We start from the raw sequence: 21870 nt of genomic DNA on the forward strand, positions 1-21870 counted from the left end.
AGATAAGGTCCAGATGGACAGCGAGGTCAACGTTATAATGGCAGTGGAGAAAGACAGAACAGCGTTGCTGATTCTCTGCCTTGCCACTGCCTTCTATAGATAAAACTCCAATAAAATATTGGTAATTTTCTAAAGCTTTTCCAAGCTCCATCTAGTTTTTAATCTGTGACTTCACAAGTGTTGGTTGAATTTAAGATGGAAGATTCTATAGTGAGGTCCACGTTATAATGGCAGTGGAGAAAGACAGGAGAACAGCGTTGCTGATTCTCTGCCATGCCACAGCCTTCTATAGATGAAACTCCAATAAAATATTGGGAATTTTCTAAAGCTTTTCCAAGCTCCATCTAGTTTTTAATCTGTGACTTCACAAGTGTTGGTTGAATTTAAGATGGAAGATTCTATAGTGAGGTCCACGTTATAATGGCAGTGGAGAAAGACAGGAGAACAGCGTTGCTGATTCTCTGCCTTGCCACAGCCTTCTATAGATGAAACTCCAATAAAATATTGGGAATTTTCTAAAGCTTTTCCAAGCTCCATCTAGTTTTTAATCTGTGACTTCACAAGTGTTGGTTGAATTTAAGATGGAAGATTCTATAGTGAGGTCCACGTTATAATGGCAGTGGAGAAAGACAGGAGAACAGCGTTGCTGATTCTCTGCCTTGCCACTGCTTTCTATAGATGAAACTACAATGAAATATCGGCAATTTTCTAAAGCGTTTTTAAGCTCCTTCTAGTTTTTAATCTGTGACTTCACAAGTGTTGGTTGAATTTAAGATGGAAGATTCCATAGTAAAGTAAATTCGTATGGCTTTTGTTGGTGGGGAGTCCCTTGCGGGAAGGTCCCACCCCCACCTCGCCTGAATTAAGCCGTCAATGGGCCTTACGACTGTCATACTTCAGCCGGGACCATAGAAAAGTCCACGTTATAATGGCAGTGGAGAAAGATTGGGGAACAGTGTTGCTGATTCTCTGCCTTGCCACTGAACAAGATACAATAATAAGGCAAACTTGAAAAATAAGTATGGTTCACTGTCTTATTTATTTTATAGAAGAAATCTGATACTGGTATATCTGATGTAATATCAACTGTTCATTTGTTTGAAATGATCAATATTACATTTTATTCGTCAAGATAATATATTTTACAATAATTAAATAATACATTAAGTTTCTTCACGTTTATTATGATTATTAATAACCTAAGTAATAATTGTAAGAAGTTGGCATTTGTAAGAAAAATATTCCATAAAGCCATTCTGAAAGTAGCTCTGAAAAAATTCACGTTTCTCCACTAACATTCTCTTGAAGGAGAGTGCGGTCCTGACTGTAAGACAGCTCTTCATTAAAAACATTTTAATCTATTTATTTTCCAACATGAACATTCTTGGGCCCATTACACATATGCATCAAACGCGGTATGCTGTTAACACTGGTATTACAGCTATACCCCTCCAGAGATCTCTTACACAAACCAATTCCTTCTATATTTCACATGTTCTGTATCGTAACTTGGCTCGTCACTTCCCACATCAGATAGTATCTCAGGCCGTCTCGAAATCCTTATTTCAATTGAAATTTTATACAACTGGGAGTGAACAAGGCAGAAAACATCACAACAATTATAACACCTACCTTGGCCGATAAATTCGCTGGTGGTGACAACCCGTCTACTGTTCTAGAAATCTGTATGCACCATTACACTAATTAATATTCTTTTTCTTGAGCTATTCAATAATTTATTCACTGTATTTAATAATATTCAATAAGATTCTGAATGCATCAACATTGTTGTTTCCTTTCTCACTGTAAAACTTTTAATATGCAACTCTGGTTTGCGCACAGGCATTTTTTGCCCATGCAGACCATTTCCTAAAGATTTATTTGGCTTAGTATATTCATGAGGTTGTTTTATTCTTTGTTGCTGTTTTATATTGAAAATGAGTACATACGATTTTTGCTTTGTAAATTGCATTTTTTTAAATAAATATATTTTGTCTGTCTGTTATCCATCATTAAGATTTAGGAGAGCCTCTGAAGCTTGTACACCAATGAAATTGATTTTATGGTCGAAAAATTACATACACTCTCATTTTTGTAAATCATTCAAATGAAAATCTATTACATACCTTTTACATCTATTGTGACAAGTTGTGTACATGATTCAGCATTTATCTTCAATTTTACCACGTACTAAACATAAGTTAAGGCAGTGAAACCATATGTTGGCAAGTTTTAAAAATCAGACAAATAAACTATTTCTAGTCTCAAATCAGAAGATGATCAAAGGAAAATTTTATAAAAAAAACTCATATTTTTTGCAATGAGACTCCAGTGAGAGCTGACAACCGAAACACAAGCTCAAATTATTTCCTTTTTTCCTGATGGAAGCTTCTTTTTGGAATGAAATGTTGATAAAATATCTTGATTACCTTATATTTTCAGTACTACTTTGACGTGTTGCCCGAATTCCCTATTTTTTAAAATTGTGTTTGATAGAAATTGATAGATGTAGAAGCTTTTTTTAAATAAATATATTTTGTCTGTCTGTTATCCATCATTAAGATTTAGGAGAGCCTCTGAAGCTTGTACACCAATGAAATTGATTTTATGGTCTTAGGTTGAAATTAAAAGAAAAATTACATACACTCTCATTTTTGTAAATCATTCAAATGAAAATCTATTACATACCTTTTACATCTATTGTGACAAGTTGTGTACATGATTCAGTATTTATCTTCAATTTTACCACGTACTAAACATAAGTTAAGGCAGTGAAACCATATGTTGGCAAGTTTTAAAAATCAGACAAATAAACTATTTCTAGTCTCAAATCAGAAGATGATCAAAGGAAAATTTTATAAAAAAAACTCATATTTTTTGCAATGAGACTCCAGTGAGAGCTGACAACCGAAACACAAGCTCAAATTATTTCCTTTTTTCCTGATGGAAGCTTCTTTTTGGAATGAAATGTTGATAAAATATCTTGATTACCTTATATTTTCAGTACTACTTTGACGTGTTGCCCGAATTCCCTATTTTTTAAAATTGTGTTTGATAGAAATTGATAGATGTAGAAGCTTTTTTGAAACAAAATTTTAATTTTTTGTTGTGTTTTGATAGCCAAGAACTGGTAAATGTGATGAGTGCACGGCAAAAAGAAACTAGTTACGACTTGGTGGCGTCTTGGGATGTCCAGGTTGGAGATCAGGACCAATCTCTGCACTTATGGAGGTACACTGGTGGATTCTCAAGCGTTGACAAAACGAAAAAACTTCTTGCACAAGACAAAGTAAGGACGCCATTTCAAATTTAATAAGGATGTGATTATATAAATTATATTAGATGCCTATATGTATACCTATTTCAGACTATGTGTAACCTTATCTAAATTTTCACTTTTTGTGTAGTTGAGAAGTTGATATTGTGGTAATTATTCATATTGAATGAAAAAGTCTAAGAAATTGTCAAAAACCACAGATTAATTGATACTTGGAAAGACCGGTTTCGGTTATTACACCATTGTCAATCTCTGATAAACTGATAAAATAATCGAAACTGGTCTTTCTAAGTATCAATAAATCTGTGCTTTTTTGACAATTTCTTAGTCTTTTTCATTCATTCTCTAAATTTGGGAGAGTAATAGCACAAAGTTACCTCTTTTCTCTCTCCCTATCATTTTTGATGATGTACTTATTGTATGAATCAATAAAGAATATGTGCAAGTGCACGCTTGGTTATGCATGACCAGATGAGAAGAAATCTGGAAAGATCCATAGGAACACTCACACCGAAAGGAACACTCACACTCACACTGTAAGCGTGCACGAGTTGCGTTCAGTGTAAGCAGCTACATGCAAGTCACAACGTGTTTCAACGGCACTTTCCAGATTTTGTTTTCGGCTCATGCATGATTCGACGTGTATTTGCACATAAACGCATTCAATGTGATCACACCCTTAGAATAGAATATCTTTATTTCTTCTTTATTAGCAAATTCCCTACTGGTTCAGAGGGGACTAGTTTTCGGGACCGTAGACGACAACCAAGCTCCTCGGACGCTCACAACCAAGCTCCTAGTCAGTCAAGTTCCTCTCTCAGGAGCTCAGTTGACGCCGTCAGTAGATCCCTCGAAAGTGGTTTTAAAAGGAGCTTTACTGTCGGGGAGCTTAGTTGGCGCGTTCCCGTTTTTATTATGAAAAATATATTTGTAACGGTCACTCAATGTGACTGGTGTGTGGGAATCAAGCTTAAGAGTTAACGAAAACTACTGAAAGAATATGGTGTTTATGACTCTATAATAATCATTTTAAATATCCAATGAATTATTATACAGTATAATGAAATCCAGAATATTACAGCAGTTGGTTAAACTGCAAAAATCTTTCAGACTCTGTTAAAAATCATGGTTCAATCTCAATAATTTATTATCTGAATCAATAATAATATTTGAATAAAAACACAAATATCTTGTCAAATTCTACACTGTTTTATTTGGTACACGACCAAGGTTTCGTGACCACACCGGTCACATTTTCAAGCTGACTAAAGCTAAAAGGTTAAGGTAAACATTGAACATGAAAATTTGTACATGTTAGCCAACATAACTTAATACATTTAGTAAAGAGAAATAGTAATTGGAAAACTCTAATTTACTGTTGTCTGAATATATTACAAAGAATGTATAAATATATAAATTAATTGAATATAATATAATCTATGAAATTAATCTATAAACTTAGTCTGAGTTGGGGACCAGCTGACAAGGGTCATCAGTGGTTTGTTGTCATTTAAAAGAAGATGCTAAACATAACCTATATTATGGGAGTTTGAATAAATTATGAAAATGTTACATTGAATAATAAAACTAGGCTCTAAGTTGAAATGAAAAACTCAAATAAAAAAAAGTTTGCATAGTAAAGTTGGTATACGGGCGAAAGTTTTACGTGACAACGACTTTGAGTGGTAAAATAATTTTAATGTGAATATTCATTCTTATAGTAGGAAGAAGGATGAAATAATAGTAACAATTTAAAACATTTATTTATACAAAGAATTATATTTAAAACATTAATTTATACAAAGAATCTCGCACTGAATTTCATATTAACAAAATTTTATTTTACCTTCACTTATCCTCAACAAAATCACTCTGTCTCTCTCGCTCTTAGGCGGGCTAACTGTGCTCGATTCAATATTTTAGATAGCAAGTCGCGCTCATTTTTTCAAGTTAAACAAATTATTATTGGCTGAGAAACGATTTATACTACTTTTGTGATTGAAAACTACCACAACATTGTGATTACTACAACATAACCTATTCACTTAAACCTATTATACTTACACTTATACCTATTCACTTATACTTATTCACATAACCTATTCACTAAGTAGTGGCGCAGTCGCAGGAGATTGCTCCGTTTCACTCTCTCTCCAGGTGAATGCCTTCGGGTTGCTGCTGCGTTGCTCGCCACTGCTCCTATTCGTGCTCTTTCTAGACGACCGTGAACCGAAACGAACGCTCTCACTCGCTCTCATTGTGAGCGCATAACGTGGGAACGTAACGCAGTTTCTTGAAGTGTCACCCGGCAAACCAATTTATAAGACGTTGTCACGTCAAAATGAAATATAGAGAATTGGTAGCCTCTTTGTAGGTTGAACGAAAACTACTGAAAGAATATGGTGTTTATGACTCTATAATAATCATTTTAAATATCCAATGAATTATTATACAGTATAATGAAATCCAGAATATTACAGCAGTTGGTTAAACTGCAAAAATCTTTCAGACTCTGTTAAAAATCATGGTTCAATCTCAATAATTTATTATCTGAATCAATAATAATATTTGAATAAAAACACAAATATCTTGTCAAATTCTACACTGTTTTATTTGGTACACGACCAAGGTTTCGTGACCACACCGGTCACATTTTCAAGCTGACTAAAGCTAAAAGGTTAAGGTAAACATTGAACATGAAAATTTGTACATGTTAGCCAACATAACTTAATACATTTAGTAAAGAGAAATAGTAATTGGAAAACTCTAATTTACTGTTGTCTGAATATATTACAAAGAATGTATAAATATATAAATTAATTGAATATAATATAATCTATGAAATTAATCTATAAACTTAGTCTGAGTTGGGGACCAGCTGACAAGGGTCATCAGTGGTTTGTTGTCATTTAAAAGAAGATGCTAAACATAACCTATATTATGGGAGTTTGAATAAATTATGAAAATGTTACATTGAATAATAAAACTAGGCTCTAAGTTGAAATGAAAAACTCAAATAAAAAAAAGTTTGCATAGTAAAGTTGGCGAAAGTTTTACGTGACAACGACTTTGAGTGGTAAAATAATTTTAATGTGAATATTCATTCTTATAGTAGGAAGAAGGATGAAATAATAGTAACAATTTAAAACATTTATTTATACAAAGAATTATATTTAAAACATTAATTTATACAAAGAATCTCGCACTGAATTTCATATTAACAAAATTTTATTTTTACCTTCACTTATCCTCAACAAAATCACTCTGTCTCTCTCGCTCTTAGGCGGGCTAACTGTGCTCGATTCAATATTTTAGATAGCAAGTCGCGCTCATTTTTTCAAGTTAAACAAATTATTATTGGCTGAGAAACGATTTATACTACTTTTGTGATTGAAAACTACCACAACATTGTGATTACTACAACATAACCTATTCACTTAAACCTATTATACTTACACTTATACCTATTCACTTATACTTATTCACATAACCTATTCACTAAGTAGTGGCGCAGTCGCAGGAGATTGCTCCGTTTCACTCTCTCTCCAGGTGAATGCCTTCGGGTTGCTGCTGCGTTGCTCGCCACTGCTCCTATTCGTGCTCTTTCTAGACGACCGTGAACCGAAACGAACGCTCTCACTCGCTCTCATTGTGAGCGCATAACGTGGGAACGTAACGCAGTTTCTTGAAGTGTCACCCGGCAAACCAATTTATAAGACGTTGTCACGTCAAAATGAAATATAGAGAATTGGTAGCCTCTTTGTAGGTTGAACTAAAACTAAACAAGGTATCCTAAATATCTAAAAAAATATCCTAAATATTTAAAGTATCCTAATATTTAAAGTATTAATATCCTAATATCTAAAGTATCCTAAATATTTAAAAAAGAAAAAGGTGATTATAAGGATAAGTTGACTTAAATACTGTTAGAGACTGTTAGAAAAATGAAAATTGAAAACTGGTTAGAATAGAGTGTACAACTCATATTATGTAAAAAGGAGACCTGTTAATTGTTGTAGGTGAATAGAAGTGATAAGATTTGTAGTTTCTTCATTTCTTTATCTTAGGTTTTTTGATGGTGATGACTCTGATGTTTACTTTTTGTTATCATTTTACTGATGTAGCAGTTGACAAATTCTAACTGTTCTAATTAATAATTATATTCTTATGTTTCAGAGTTACCAAACACTACTGAAAGAACAAGGAAAACTGCTTCGCTCAAGACACGTTCAGTACCTGCTGGCGTTCAGTTATTGGCCCAGCATTGAAGCGAGAACCGGCGGAAATATCTACGAGATACGCAGCTACAGTCTGAAGCCAGGAACAATGATAGAGTGGGGCAACAATTGGGCCCGAGCTATCAGCTTCCGCAGAAACAACGACGAGGCTTTTGCCGGCTTCTTCTCTCAGATTGGACGTCTTTACAACGTTCATCACATTTGGTGTAAGACATACTTCTCCATTTCACATTTTGAGCTCCATAGCACAAGTTTCTTATTTACCGCTCTACACAGTATTAAATTTGAGCATAGTGTCACATTTTTTTATTTTATTTATTTATTTATTTATTTATTTATTCCTTGAAAAAGCATTACAATAATTCACAATTAGAAATATAACAACAAAATGAATCAATAGGAAATACAAATAAACATAAGGAACTACTTCCCCAAAAGAGCAAGCTCGAGCTTGGGGAAGGAGCAGCCGTACCTTGACTACTTACTTATTATTAATTAACATTACAGTATATACATTAACAACTAAAATCAAATCCTTTCAATAAACAAGATAAATCAGTGATGCTATAATAGATCAATATATTTACATACAATATGTGTTAGATGCAACAAAATTTGTAAATTATAATAATGACCGGATATTGCCTAGCCCAGTGTATAACATCATATAAGATGTGTTAGTAGAGGTTAGTCTATTAGTATACAGGGTATCTGATAAGTCACTCCATATTTTTATAAAGCTATGATTTCTTTATTTATGATCTAATTTTGTATTTTTGTATTTATGATTTAATTAAATAAATCCTTAGTTTAAATAATGAAATTAACGTTTTGGTAGAGAGTTAGTGGGGAGGATATTTTTAATATTCTTTCCGAAGAATGGACATTGATATGTCCAAAGCTCCGCCAATTTATGTAGATGCATAACAATATAATTATTATCTATAGTTATTATATTACAAATTGCTTTTTCATATCATATACAGTTCAATAATTATTTTCTTAGTCTATATCATGTAAATTCATCTATAATTTTGCTGTATTGTAAGCTATTGTATATTAAGACAGTATATATTGTAATCTACATAAATAAAGTTCTCAATCAATCAATCAATCAATTTTGTTAGAACTACATTTGTTAGAGCACTCTTGGAGGTTGTGTTTATCACCAATTTTCATTTGTTTGAATTTAAAAATGCCCCCTCTCTTGACTGGAAGAACGAGCCGAAATAGCAGCTCGTTATGAGCTGTAATTTCTCTATTTATGAACCAATTTTGTTAAAACTACATTATGTTAGATAGAGCACTTCTTGAGGTTGTGTTTAACACCGATTTCCATTTGTTTGAATTTAAAAATGCCCCCTCTCTTGACTGTGGAAGAACGAGCCGAAATATCAGTTCGTTATGAGCTATGGGGATCTGTGGTGCGAGTACAAATGTGGTGGAGGGCTGAACGAGGGATCCATGCAACATTGGATGCAAAAATACTGAGATCTTTCCTAAGAATCGTTGCAACAAAGTAACGTGAAAGACTAATTTCACGAGATCCTTGACGCAATGATTTCTAAAGGTCTGTACAGATATACGCGCCGCGAACATGAGCAATTCACTTTTAATCAGCTGTTGCCAAGCTTTTTATATCTGTATCTTACCGTTTCTGTAAAAATACAGATATAATCAGCTGATTAAAAGTGAATTGTTCATGTTCGCGGAGCGTATGTCTGTACGCACCTTTAAATATACAGGTGTCAGATATTATAAAAGGCAGTGCAAGGCCGAGAATTGGCAATACTGTACTCTCATCTTTCCCCACTGCCATTATAACGTGGACCTCACTATAGCTATTTAATTTTTTTTTTGAAAATTAACATTTTAATATCGGATATCAGGTGATGATTATCATTTAATTTGATTATCATTCAACTTCAACTTTGTTAAGTTTTTAAAGTTGCCACATTTAAATAATTTTCAATTTCAATTTTTTAAACAATGGTCTTTAATATACTGAAAAATCGTTCTATAGAAGACTGCATAGATTAGTTTTATTACGTCGAAGCACTATGTGTGTTTTTTCTCATGCATTATTTTGTTCAGTATATAATATTAAAATACATAAATCTAGTCATATTATAGAATAGAATAGAATAGTGTCTTCATTGAAAACAACAAAAATGGATCAATCTAGAATGTTATTAATATACATTTGTGATATCTTAAGAATTTCTATGTTTTGAAGGTTCATTTTTTAAGGTTTTTTCGCAGACAATTAATGAGGTGTGTCGACCGTGTGAGGTGATTTGAGGTTGGTAGCATTTCTGAAAGGTCCCCTCCTAGTATTGTGCATAGTAATGGTCTCTGATGGTAGTCGAACATCGGTGGCAGTCTTCTCATCCTAGTAGTTGACCTCCATGACAAGCTCGTACTGTACTTGTACCTCCACACCTCTCGGCAATGGTGCGCCACTGACAGCCAATCCTCACCACTGAGCAATCGTATCAGCTGGGCTCTGGCACCTCCAACACAGAACAAACCTCTCTGTAAGTTTGAGAAATTCCCTGATCCCCTCAGCCACAAAGTTGTTAATATCATCTTCCTATCTTAGATTGCACATGGAACACAACTTTTGTGTGGCGGTGATGGAATACTTATCAGCTGACTATATCTGTATTTTTACAGAAACGGTATAAGATTATAGATATAAAAATCTTGTCGTCAGCTGATTAAAAGTGAATTGCTCATGTTCGCGGCGCGTAAATCTGTACGCACCTTTAGGGCTCCTCATGAGCCCTAAGGTGCTGCCTTGACGTCCTTTAGGCGTACCCTAAGGTACTGCCTTTCTCTGCTGTCCTTGACGTTGATGGTCTTCCTGATCGCCTTGTATCTGCGACACTCCCTGTTGTTAGTAATTTGGAATGGAAATTTTTAAAAGTTTTTGAATCCAGTTTTGCATGGATCCCTCGTTCAGCCCTCCACCGTCGTTGTACTCGCACCACAGATCCTCAGACCACATAACGAGCTGCTATTTCGGTTCGTTCTTCCACAGTCAAGAGAGGGGGCATTTTTAAACCGAAACAAATGAAAATTGGTGTTAAACACAACATCCAAGAGATTTGGAACACAACATCCAACACATTCTAACAAAATTGGTTCATAAATAAATGAATTATAGCTGCATAAAAATAGGGAGTGATTTATCAGACACCCTGTAGTTTACATTAGCACTAGTTTCTCATTTACCGCTCTACACAGTATTAGATTTGAGCATAGTGTCACATTAGTAGAGGTTAGTCTATTAGTCTAGTTTACATTAGTTGACAGCCTCCACGCTGAATTTAAGCCATAGTAATTTCTATTACTAACCTCATGCCTCTATGCTGAATTCAAACCATTCTTTAAATCATAGAAATCTTGAAAATACTATCTATCTATCTATCTATCTATCTTTGCGCCACTCATCTCTCATCATCATCCATCTCACCCACGCACAAGCCTAGAACTCATGTGGGCATCATCCTCAGCAAAAAAGAAAGTATTTTCAAGATGAAGTTTTATAAAACTGTTCAGCAACGCATGATCATTATGGTCCGTACAAAATTACTTCTGACTTGGAGGAATATGCGGCGCAGAGAAATGGAGAGAGATCAGCCAATTACAGTGATGGATAGAGTCATAGGTAGAAGCGCAGTTGCCAATTTGTCAGTCGCCTGACTGCTTTCAGACAGGAAACTTCGCATGTGTAGCATGAGCACATAAACACATAGTGAGCACATACATAGTCATGCACATAGTGAACACGCATGAGCACATAGTGGATCTCTATATATTCAGTAGCCATGTTCAGACTCATAAGTATCAGTAAACGCTCCAATCTAGATCGAACGTTCATGGGATCAATATTGACATAGGCATGACATCAACATTCCTTTTGTCCGTCTGGAGAGGCTAAGGTCCAGCCATCTGATAATGGGTAGACGTTTATTTAATAAATTGCCCAAGTTTAGAGACATGGGAACCATAGAGTTCAAAAAAACTCTACATACGTGGCTCTGCTCAAACCCTTTCTATCATGTTGAAGAGTTTTTCAGCTGCCTGAATCCAGCATAGACCTGTAATGCTATAAAAACCATTGAAACCATAAAGGCATAATAATTTGACTAGTACTCTATTATGTATGAGTTCTAATATTTTGACGTGATCTTATGCATCTGTAGATGTTTTATGGATCGAGAAATCTAACTATCTATCTATCTAATAGTCACTAGAAGTTGGAGAACGCTGGCCGCTTCAAAACAGCAACATCGCGCCTCTGTATCCCTCCCGCTGTATGGTTTCTCTACTGCGCATGTCCATCCCAAGTCTAAAGTAATTTTGTACGGAGTATAGGATGTAAGCTGTTAAAAAGCAATTAGAATGAGCAACAGTCCAAGCTGAATTTATACATGAAATTTTATAGGACAAGGTTGGAAATTTTCCTAGTCTTATCTAATTTTACAATATATATTTTATTATAGAACATATTTGACGCTTTAACAGCTTCTGATTGTAAGCACAGAAGGGCAATCAGACTAATTTCAAATTATGTATTTTTTTCAATGTTGTTTTCCATCACGAACTGCTTTGTATTAAATCACTTTTTCCTATTAAAAAGAACGACTAGAAGTAAGATATTTTACAATAAATGAATTAACCACTCACTGTGACAACGAGATCTTTCGGCAGGTCCGCCATTTTCCTGGTTGTCATGTATACATGTATTTTTTGTTGATATCACCTCTACCTCTTGTCATCTTCTTCTGATTCATCTATTTCCTCTTATCCCTTATGTATTTCTTTATCTTCTCCGTGTTATTGTAGTTATTTTTTCTAAAACTCCATCACATAACGCATGAATCCAAAAATTGTACCTAATGAGATAATCGACAAGATGGCAAAGAATCAATCGATTCAAAAACTTTACTATGATCGTAATGTATCTAAAAACACCGAAGATTTTGTAGTTGGAGAGGAGATATATATGCAGAATATTCATAACAAAGAATGGGAAAAAGGAAGAATAATTGAGAAATTACAACAACCACGTTCATTGCTGGTTAGAAACAATAATGGCGGTGTTCAGCGAAGAAACACAATTCATATACGAAAAATAAAAAGGGGAATATAGGATAATATATGACTAATATAATGTCTCAAAGAGGGAGATGTTACAGATGATATTTATTATTATCATATGATTTCAATATCTCCTTGTTCGTGTTTCATTTTTTAAGCTATTCCATCTTCACGTCCGAGTAAGACGGACGGACTCCTCTGAATGTAAATCAGAGGAATAATTGTAAAATGTATTTGAAATAAGTTGAACGCTGTTTTAAAAGTGAATTGTTTATTGGTGAATTATAATTTAAATGAATAAATATTTTTCTTTCAGGCTATTCTGACTTGCAGAAACGCAAAGACACAAGAGAAAGTGCGTGGAGGTCCCCAGGTTGGGACGAGTGTGTAGCATACACTGTGCCACTCATAAGAGAAATGCAGTCTCGTATTCTGCATCCTTACGATTTCTCGCCTACTCAATAAAAACTTTCTTCAGTTACCATTCGATGATATTATTTACTGGCACTCAGCAGGTTTACTCAACTCAAATTTCAAGAATTCTATTCATCAGATGTACTTTCAGTTGACTGATCATAAGCTTGACATTCGCCTCCAAGGTACAAGTTAATATTATGGACTGAGTTGGTCTGTTCAGCCTTTTGCTACACAAATTTATTCAATTTATTTCTTCAATTCTTACTTCAGTTACCACTCTGCAGGTTTAATACTCAACTAAAATTATAAGATTTCTATTAACTGATGTACTTTCAGTTGACTGATCGGAAACTTTACATTTACCTTTCAGGTCCCAGTTAATTATGGACTGAGTTGATCTGTTCAGCCTTTTGCTACACGATTTTATTCAATTCCAATAATCATTTAACAATGTTTATTGTAAATTTAATTTGAATTTGTGCATATTTTACATTCCATTGTTGTGTTTATTCTATTGCAGTTTTTTAATTTGATTGGTTGAATGAAATTCATTTAGTCGACTCATCAGGATAATACACCAAACACCAAATATATTACAATGAAGATTGTAAATGAAAATATTGCGAATGATATTACAAAATTAAGTGTCTTAATGTTGAAAGTTGTTGGTTAATGTTGTCATTTTTCAACTGGTTTGATTGAAAAACAGTTGGGTACTGAATATTATTTCTCATTTTATAGCGCTGTTGTTCTATTTATTTTTCTTATTTGAATTATCTATTAACTGTTGTCATTTTTCAACTGGTTTGATTGAAAAGCAGTTGGGCACTGAATATTATTTCTCATTTTATAGCGCTGTTTTCTATTATATTTTTCTTATTTGAATTATCTATGAACTGTTGTCATTTTTCAACTGGTTTGATTATTTATCATTTTGTAACGCTATTGTTCTATTTGTTTTTTCTTATTTGAATTATATAATTATATATATAAATTATATATACAAATATAGTTGATGTATATCAACTATTTTGATAAAACTTATGTTAAGAAGGAAATTGTGAATGAATATGATTTATTTGATGTTATGAGAGTCAATCGTATGTAGAATAGTCAATCATTGTACTGAATATTAATTGTGAAATGAATAAAATGATGAAAAATAATGTTGTTTACTGTCTAAAATAATTTTAGGAATATATTTTACACTAGCATTCACTCCAGCTTACACTAACGTTTGCGCTTGTGTAAGTATAAAAATTGCAATAATCAATAATCATTATTGATCATGGTAATCATATTTATTATAATATATAATAATATTGCAATAATTTATTGTGCAGTATCCAATGTGATCATAGCCTTGTGCGCATGTACAGGTAACTTTTTGTTTCAACTGTTCCGTTTTCTGTGATTACTGAGCAGTAACGGTGACGGATCGTGGAACACATACGAGTGTGATTTGTTTTTACTGGTTATTATAGAAACATTTGGAAACACTATGAATAATCAGCATACTGCTATTTAAAAGCAAAAGTTTGATCACCTAGAAATTTATGGAACTCAAGATAAGTTGACAGGCGGAACTGCGAATATCGTGCAGGCCGGCGGAATTCATAATATCTTGTCGGCTGGTGGAATTGCAAATATATGGAACTCGCAATATCGACCGTTATTAGCGAGACTGTGCAAATGTGGGCGGAAAAAAGTTCTCGTAAAACAAATGAAGGGTCCTACAAAATAATAGTGATTCGCTTAAAGTTAACCTAAAATAAATTCAACAACAACAGTCTTGTTTGAAAAGTTGGATAATGTATGACTTTGATTTATAGACCAATAGTTTTAAGACTGCTCATCCTTTTTAAACAACATTGAAAAACAAACTAGAGCAGCAAGAAACATGAAAACTTCTACAGCCTTTGTACAACTCTACAAAATAATACCAATCAACCAAACATGACAAAGTCAAGTTGGTCACAAGATAAACCTGGAGATAATATTGCATGAGAAAGTGGCCAAGTTGACTTGGGCAGAACCACTTGTTCTATTATAGGTTATATCAGAGGAAAATGATCAAATCCAGATGGTCATTTACAGCTGCATAATAATCTTGTAACTGAGACTTGGTAAAAACACTTTTTAGTCTTTTCAAGCCCACAGATGTTGAGATACTGACTTGAGCATTTTTTCATGAAGAATTTACTTCAGTATGGTACTGTCTGTCACAAAACCCCAATTTCGCCAAAAAGTGACTTGGTCACTTTTTGCAGTACACCGACTTTACATTTAAATACAATTTTTGAAATATATATTCATTTTGATTGAATAGGATAATCAAAATAGCAAATTAATTCGATTTTTTAAATTATAAATAAACAGTAGAAAAGTGAGGAAGAAACAATAATTGTGATGTAGTCCACCCACCATTAGCTGAGCTATGGCTTAACAAGTTGCACAACTCAGTATTAATGGATTATGAAGTAGTTGATTTCAATTATTATTAAACGAAAATCCTAATTAAATGCTGTACTGTAATTAATTTCCATCTGTAGTCAAGTTTACAGGAAATGAAGTTAGAAATAGAAAATAAATAGAAATTTCTTTATTGACATAAAACATTTAACAAAATGTATGGCTAATCGTCACATATATTATACAAAATTACACATACAATCAATACAATTCTACAATATAAAGTAATTTACAAAACCATTTTCATTATTCATACATACAAAAATCAATTTCATAAAAATCAGCCACTGTATTCTTGCTGCAGGATAAATTTAACAGTTTTTTTGAAACTCATACAAGAAATGCTTCTAATAGATAGTGGAAATAAATTGTACAATTTTACTCCTGTAAACATCAAGCTTTTTTGAGATCGTGAATACCTGAGGTATTGTTATTATGTTATTTCTGTGCCTCGTGTTTTGATTATGGACTTCAGTGCTAGTAGCCAACTCCCCCTTATACTTATGTATATAAAGAAGCAGGCTCATCACATAGGAGGACGGCAGAGTCAACAGTTTAAGCTTTTTGAAAAGAGGCCTACAATAAGATCTTTGTCTTTCATTCATTATTATTCTAGCTGCCCTTTTCTGAAGCCTAAAAATCTCAATGGACCTACTGCAATTGCCCCATACAATTATTCCATAAGACAATAGTGAGAATATCTGAGCATAATAAACATTTAACACAACATCAACAGCTCCACGCAATCTTCTTAACATATATCAAAGGCCTTTAGATAATTTCTTACTTAGAGACTCTACGTGCTAGAACCTATTCAGTCTGTTAACAATATATATACCTAGGAACTTTAGTGATTCAATACTGCTTCGTTATTATTATAACTAAAACTAATATAACAGATTTTGTCTATATTAAGTGTAAGATGATTTGCTGAGCACCAATCAGTCACAATATTTGTACTATCTACAAGTAGATGATCCAACTCTAATGTGATATTAAACAAGAAACCCTCTCTGGTAGCACAATCAACATTTGAAGGTAAGTCATTTATATAACTATGAATAATAGTGGTCCTAGTATGGATCCCTGAGGAACACCATACAATACACCATTGCCACTGGACAGAAATCCAGATTGATACACAATCTTAGTCCTCCCCTTCAAGTAAGATTTAATCACTCTCACACACTGAATTTCCAAACCATAATATTCCAATTTTCTTAATAACAGATCATGGTGGACTGTATCGAATGCATGACTCATATCAAATGATCTGAAAGTAACAACAAACCTACTCTCAAGATCCAACTTGATTTGTTAATTTCTGCACAGCCTTACTTGTGCTAAACTGTTTTCTGAAGCCAAATTGCTTATCTGAGAATAATTTAAAATTTTCCAAATACTCAGAGAGTTGCTACTGCATTATCATCTCAAATAATTTAGATAATAAAGGCACTATTGATATTGGTCTAAAGTTTGATGGATCATCTTTGGAGCCTCTTTTATGAATAGGTATTACTTTTATTTTCTTCAACTCAGGAGGAAAATCAGAACAGGTAACAACATATTCATTGAATAGGTAGCCTAATGAATAATGAATTTATTGACAAATACAAGAAATATTTTTACAAATAAAAATAATAATTAAATTACAATAGCATTTGGCTTGACTGGAAAAAGAAGCCTTGAGCTCCAGCCACGAGTTCTAAAATTAAGAAGTACATTTTTTACATCTAATACTTCGCAGAGATAAAAGAGAATTTAGTGGGTGACAAATTCAAAATAAATTCGCAATCTTACAAACTAAAAACTGAACTATACTTTTACAACAGTTGGCCTCTTCAACTCCCCTATAGCCAACCCTACCCACCTCAAATTACCGTATTTGCTTGTGTATGAGCAAATACAGTACTTACAATAGACAATTGTATTTGTTTAATTTATTCACTTACAAACTAACTAGAGCTGAATTCACAATAGCTGGATTGGAGAAATTTAATAACAGACAACAATTTATATGAATTTTTAACTGTGACTTATGCTAAAATATATATTTAAATACAATTATTGAAATATATATATTTATTTGGATTGAATTGGATAATCAAAATAACAAATTTATTCGATTTTTGAAATTATAAATAAACAGTAGAAAATTGAGAAAGAAACAATAATTGTGATGTAGTCCACCCACCATGAGCTGAGCTATATGGCTTAACAGCTTGCAAAACTAAGTATTGATAGTTATCAATGAATTATGAAGTAGTTGATTTTAATTATTATTAAACGAAATTCCTAATTAAATGCTGTACTGTAATTAATTTCCATCTATAGTCAATTTTAGAGGAAATGAAGTTAGTAGATGATAGAATCAGTGAGGCTTTGGCTTGTTAATATTTAGAAAGATTAGTATTAATAATTTTGAAATCAGAAGCTAATTGAAGAAATATTAGAGTAAAGAGTATTAATATAATTTGATGGATTTATGAAGCAATTAATTACAGAGGAATTTATGTCAGTATTATGATATCCCTGACTTTGGATCCGAGCGACTTTGGTTTGCCAATTTGAAGAAATTATAATATTTTGACAACATGATCTGAACTAGAATGGATTCACAAATTAGAAAATGGATCATCATTTGAAATTTACATTAATAATTCTTGAATGAATTGAAAGGTAATTGATTTTATATGAATTTATGTTGATACGATTATAAAATTACTATTATTATGAATATTAATTCATGTTAACCAGCCATGGCTCAGCTTATAGTAGGTAACAATAAATTCACTAAAAGCTAAATTATGTTTACAATAGCTGGCCTCCTCAACACCCCTTATAGCCAACCCTAACCACCTCTAAATATTATTACAATAGACAATATATTTATTTACAACTAATAGGAACAAAGTTTATATAGTTGCATTAGACAAATTTAATAACAGGAAAATCTTTATATGAATTTTCAACTAAAACTTCTGTAGAAAAATAATATTCAAAAAATAATTATTATTTCAATTGAATAAGATAATTATAATAGCTATAATCAATTAAATTTTTGGAATGATTATTCAACATTAGGGAAAGAAAACAATGATGTTGTGATAAAGTTTAACCGCCATAAGCTGGGCTATGGCTTTACAATTTGATGAAATTGGTATTAAAAATTTTCTAAAAGATAAGGAAGTTATTGATATCAGACGAGCTAATTTTGGTTAGGAATATAGAATCAGTAAATCTAATGCTTGCCAATTTGAAAAAAGTATTCATATTTCATATTTTTTAAAGAAATATGAAGTGATTAATATAAGAGGAACTGATGGCTAAGGCTTTGATTTGTCAATTTCTAGAAATTAGTATTATAAAAAAAGTTAATTTTGAAGTGATCAATGTTGAAGGAATTTATATTATTATGATTGTATAATCAGTGAGGCTTTGTATTGTCATTTTGAATAAAGTAGTATTAATACCTATTTTATCAACATATTGATATTGATATTTTTTCAAATGAATAATTATGAAGTAATTTATATTAGAGGAATTACTGATTTTAGTATAATTATATGTAGAATCAGTGAGTTTAGTATCATAGTATGTTTATAATTTAAACAGACAAGTTAAGTTTGGTTAGGAATATAGAATCAGTAAAGTTAAGGCTTGCCAATTTGAATAAAAAAGTATTAATATTTTCAAACTAGATCACAAAATAATTAATATTGGAGGAATTGTTGTTACCATGAATATAATAATTATTATGGATACTCATTTATTTATGCTCAATAGACCAGCCAGGGCTCAGCTTTTAGTGGGTGATAAATTTACAATAAATTCGCAATCTTAAAAACTAAACTATATGTTTACAACAATTGGCCTCCCAACACCCCTACAGCCAACCCTAACCACCTCAAATTACCGTATTTGCTAGTGTATGACACGCACCTATTTGAAAAAAATTAATAAATTTATTTTTTACTTTTCAAAAAATCCAAAGCGAAATTCGTTGGTTCGCGTAATTTTCCAAATTGAGACAGAATGCCGGTATGTACAGTTTGACAAAAATGTTCACGATGATCAGTCAACGATAATCAACAAGTCAGCTTTTCCTAATGTGTTTGTTACATGTATACTAAGTTCTAAATACAGTATTTTACGTTTTTCAAACATTAATTGAATAGAATTTACACTATGAACAGATATATTGTGGAATTTCTCCATATTAAAGTGGAATAAAACGATATTGTCAGTTCCACACAATTTATTTGAGCCAAACTTGAGTTTCAATGCACTTAATGAACCATCTTAAGATGAAAAAAGACCACTGAAAATGATGCCTTAATGCATTGAAACTTAAGTTTGGCTCGAATAGATTATGTGGATCTGACAGTATCTTTTTTTTATTTCAACTTAATTAAATGAATATTTTGTAGATCAATAATCATTATATACATTGTTTCAAATAATGCTTTGATAATATCTTTACTGTATTTTTTTCATAAAAATGTACCCTAGTTTTTTGGGGTGCGCATCGTACGCGAACAAATACAGTAGACTACTTACAATAGATGATTTTATTTTTTTATTTATTCACTTACAAACTAACTAGAGCTAAATTGACAATAGCTGGATTGAAGAAAATTAATAACTGACAAGAATTTATATGAATTTTCAACTGTGACTTCTGCTAGAATATATATTTAAATACAATTTTTTAAATAACAGACAAGAATTTATATGAATTTTCAACTGTGACTTCTGCTAAAATACAGATTTCAATATGATTATATCAGCTCAGAAATCGAAAGTAATGGCATTTCGGGGCAAGTGGCCCTTACGTTCCAAAATAGTTGTGAATAATATAATAATGGAACAGGTGAGCAACTTTAAATATCTCGGCTGTGATGTATCCTATGACAGAGAATGTGATATACCTCAGAAAATAGGAAAGTTTAACTCAATTTGTGGAGTCATTCACCGAACATTAAAGGGTAAGGCCAGAAAAGAGACTGAGATTAAGTTCTATAGGACAATGGCCATCCCTTTAATGACATACGGTAGTGAGGTATGGACAAAGACCAAGAATGATGACTCACGAATTCAGGCATCAGAGATGAGGTTTCTGCGCAGCATTCAAGGATACTCGAGACTAGACCACATAAGTAATGAAACAATTCGAAGTGAGTGCAATGTGCAACCACTAACAGCAATCATTAAAAAATACAGATTAAAATGGACAAATCACCTGCGCCGTAAGCCAGCAACTCGTCTTCCACTACAAGCTTGGAAGTTACAGTTGGATGGGAAAAGGGACGTTGGAAGACCGAGGAAGCGGTGGACACCGGAACAGGCTTTACAAGCCTAGTCCATGATGGATGATGATGATGATGATGATGATTTCAAAGAATAATTAACAAATAGGGTAACTTAATAATTAACGCTACATAGAAATTGTATTTGGATTCTTATAATTTTGTTATGAAGTATTCATGCTTTTTCTAATCATGACTTATCAAAGAAGTAGATTAATTGAAGTGGGAAAATATATGATACTTTAAAATTCCTGTTCAATGAAAATTAAAAGAGACCCGAAATTAGTAGCTCAGTACTAACTATATTGTAGTGGGTTAATGTGAACATCTACATCTTCCTAAGTTAGCACCTTTTTTCTCTATTACCTTGTTAGCCACAGTTAATATCAGTATTTGATGTATGTCAAATTGCATGACAAACCATCTTCTATAAAAATTATAAGAGACTCAAAATGAGTGGTTTAGTATTAACAGCTGTAGTGGGTAAATGTGAAGTTCTAAATCTTCCTAAGTTGGCACACTTTTCCTCCATTACATTGCTTGCCACAGTTAATATCTATAGTTGATGTATGTTAAATTGTATGATAAACCCTCCTATGAAAATTAGAACATACCCAAAATTAGTAGTTTATTAGGTCTACTAACAAATGTAGTGGGTAAATGTGAACATCTACATCTTCCTAAGTTAGCACCATTTTTCTCTTCATTATCTTGTGAGCCACAGTTAATATCTATGTATGTTAAATTGTATGATAAACCCTCCTATGAAAATTACAACATACCCAAAATTAGTAGTTTATTAGGTCTACTAACAAATGTAGTGGGTAAATGTGAACATCTACATCTTCCTAAGTTAGCATCATTTTTCTCTTCATTATCTTGTGAGCCACAGTTAATATCTATAGTTGATGTATGTTAAATTGTATGATAAACCCTCCTATGAAAATTAGAACATACCCAAAATTAGTAGTTTATTAGGTCTACTAACAAATGTAGTGGGTAAATGTGAACATCTACATCTTCCTAAGTTAGCATCATTTTTCTCTTC

At 32.6% G+C, this 21870-nt stretch overlaps 1 protein-coding gene across 1 annotated transcript in view; it reads left to right on the top strand.

Moving 5' to 3' along the window:
- LOC111046924 (protein NipSnap) overlaps window positions 1–13818 on the top strand; it is a 19063-nt gene extending 5245 nt beyond the window's left edge. Inside the window, exons 3-5 of the mRNA XM_022332579.2 lie at window positions 3121–3289; window positions 7454–7721; window positions 12941–13818. Of these exons, the coding sequence (XP_022188271.1) occupies window positions 3121–3289; window positions 7454–7721; window positions 12941–13089 (586 nt within the window). The 3' untranslated portion in view covers window positions 13090–13818. The remainder of the gene's footprint in view (window positions 1–3120; window positions 3290–7453; window positions 7722–12940) is intronic.
- The last annotated feature ends 8052 nt before the right edge of the window (window positions 13819–21870 follow it).

Source organism: Nilaparvata lugens, chromosome X, assembly GCF_014356525.2.
Source record: "Nilaparvata lugens isolate BPH chromosome X, ASM1435652v1, whole genome shotgun sequence".
Lineage (NCBI taxonomy): Eukaryota > Metazoa > Arthropoda > Insecta > Hemiptera > Delphacidae > Nilaparvata > Nilaparvata lugens.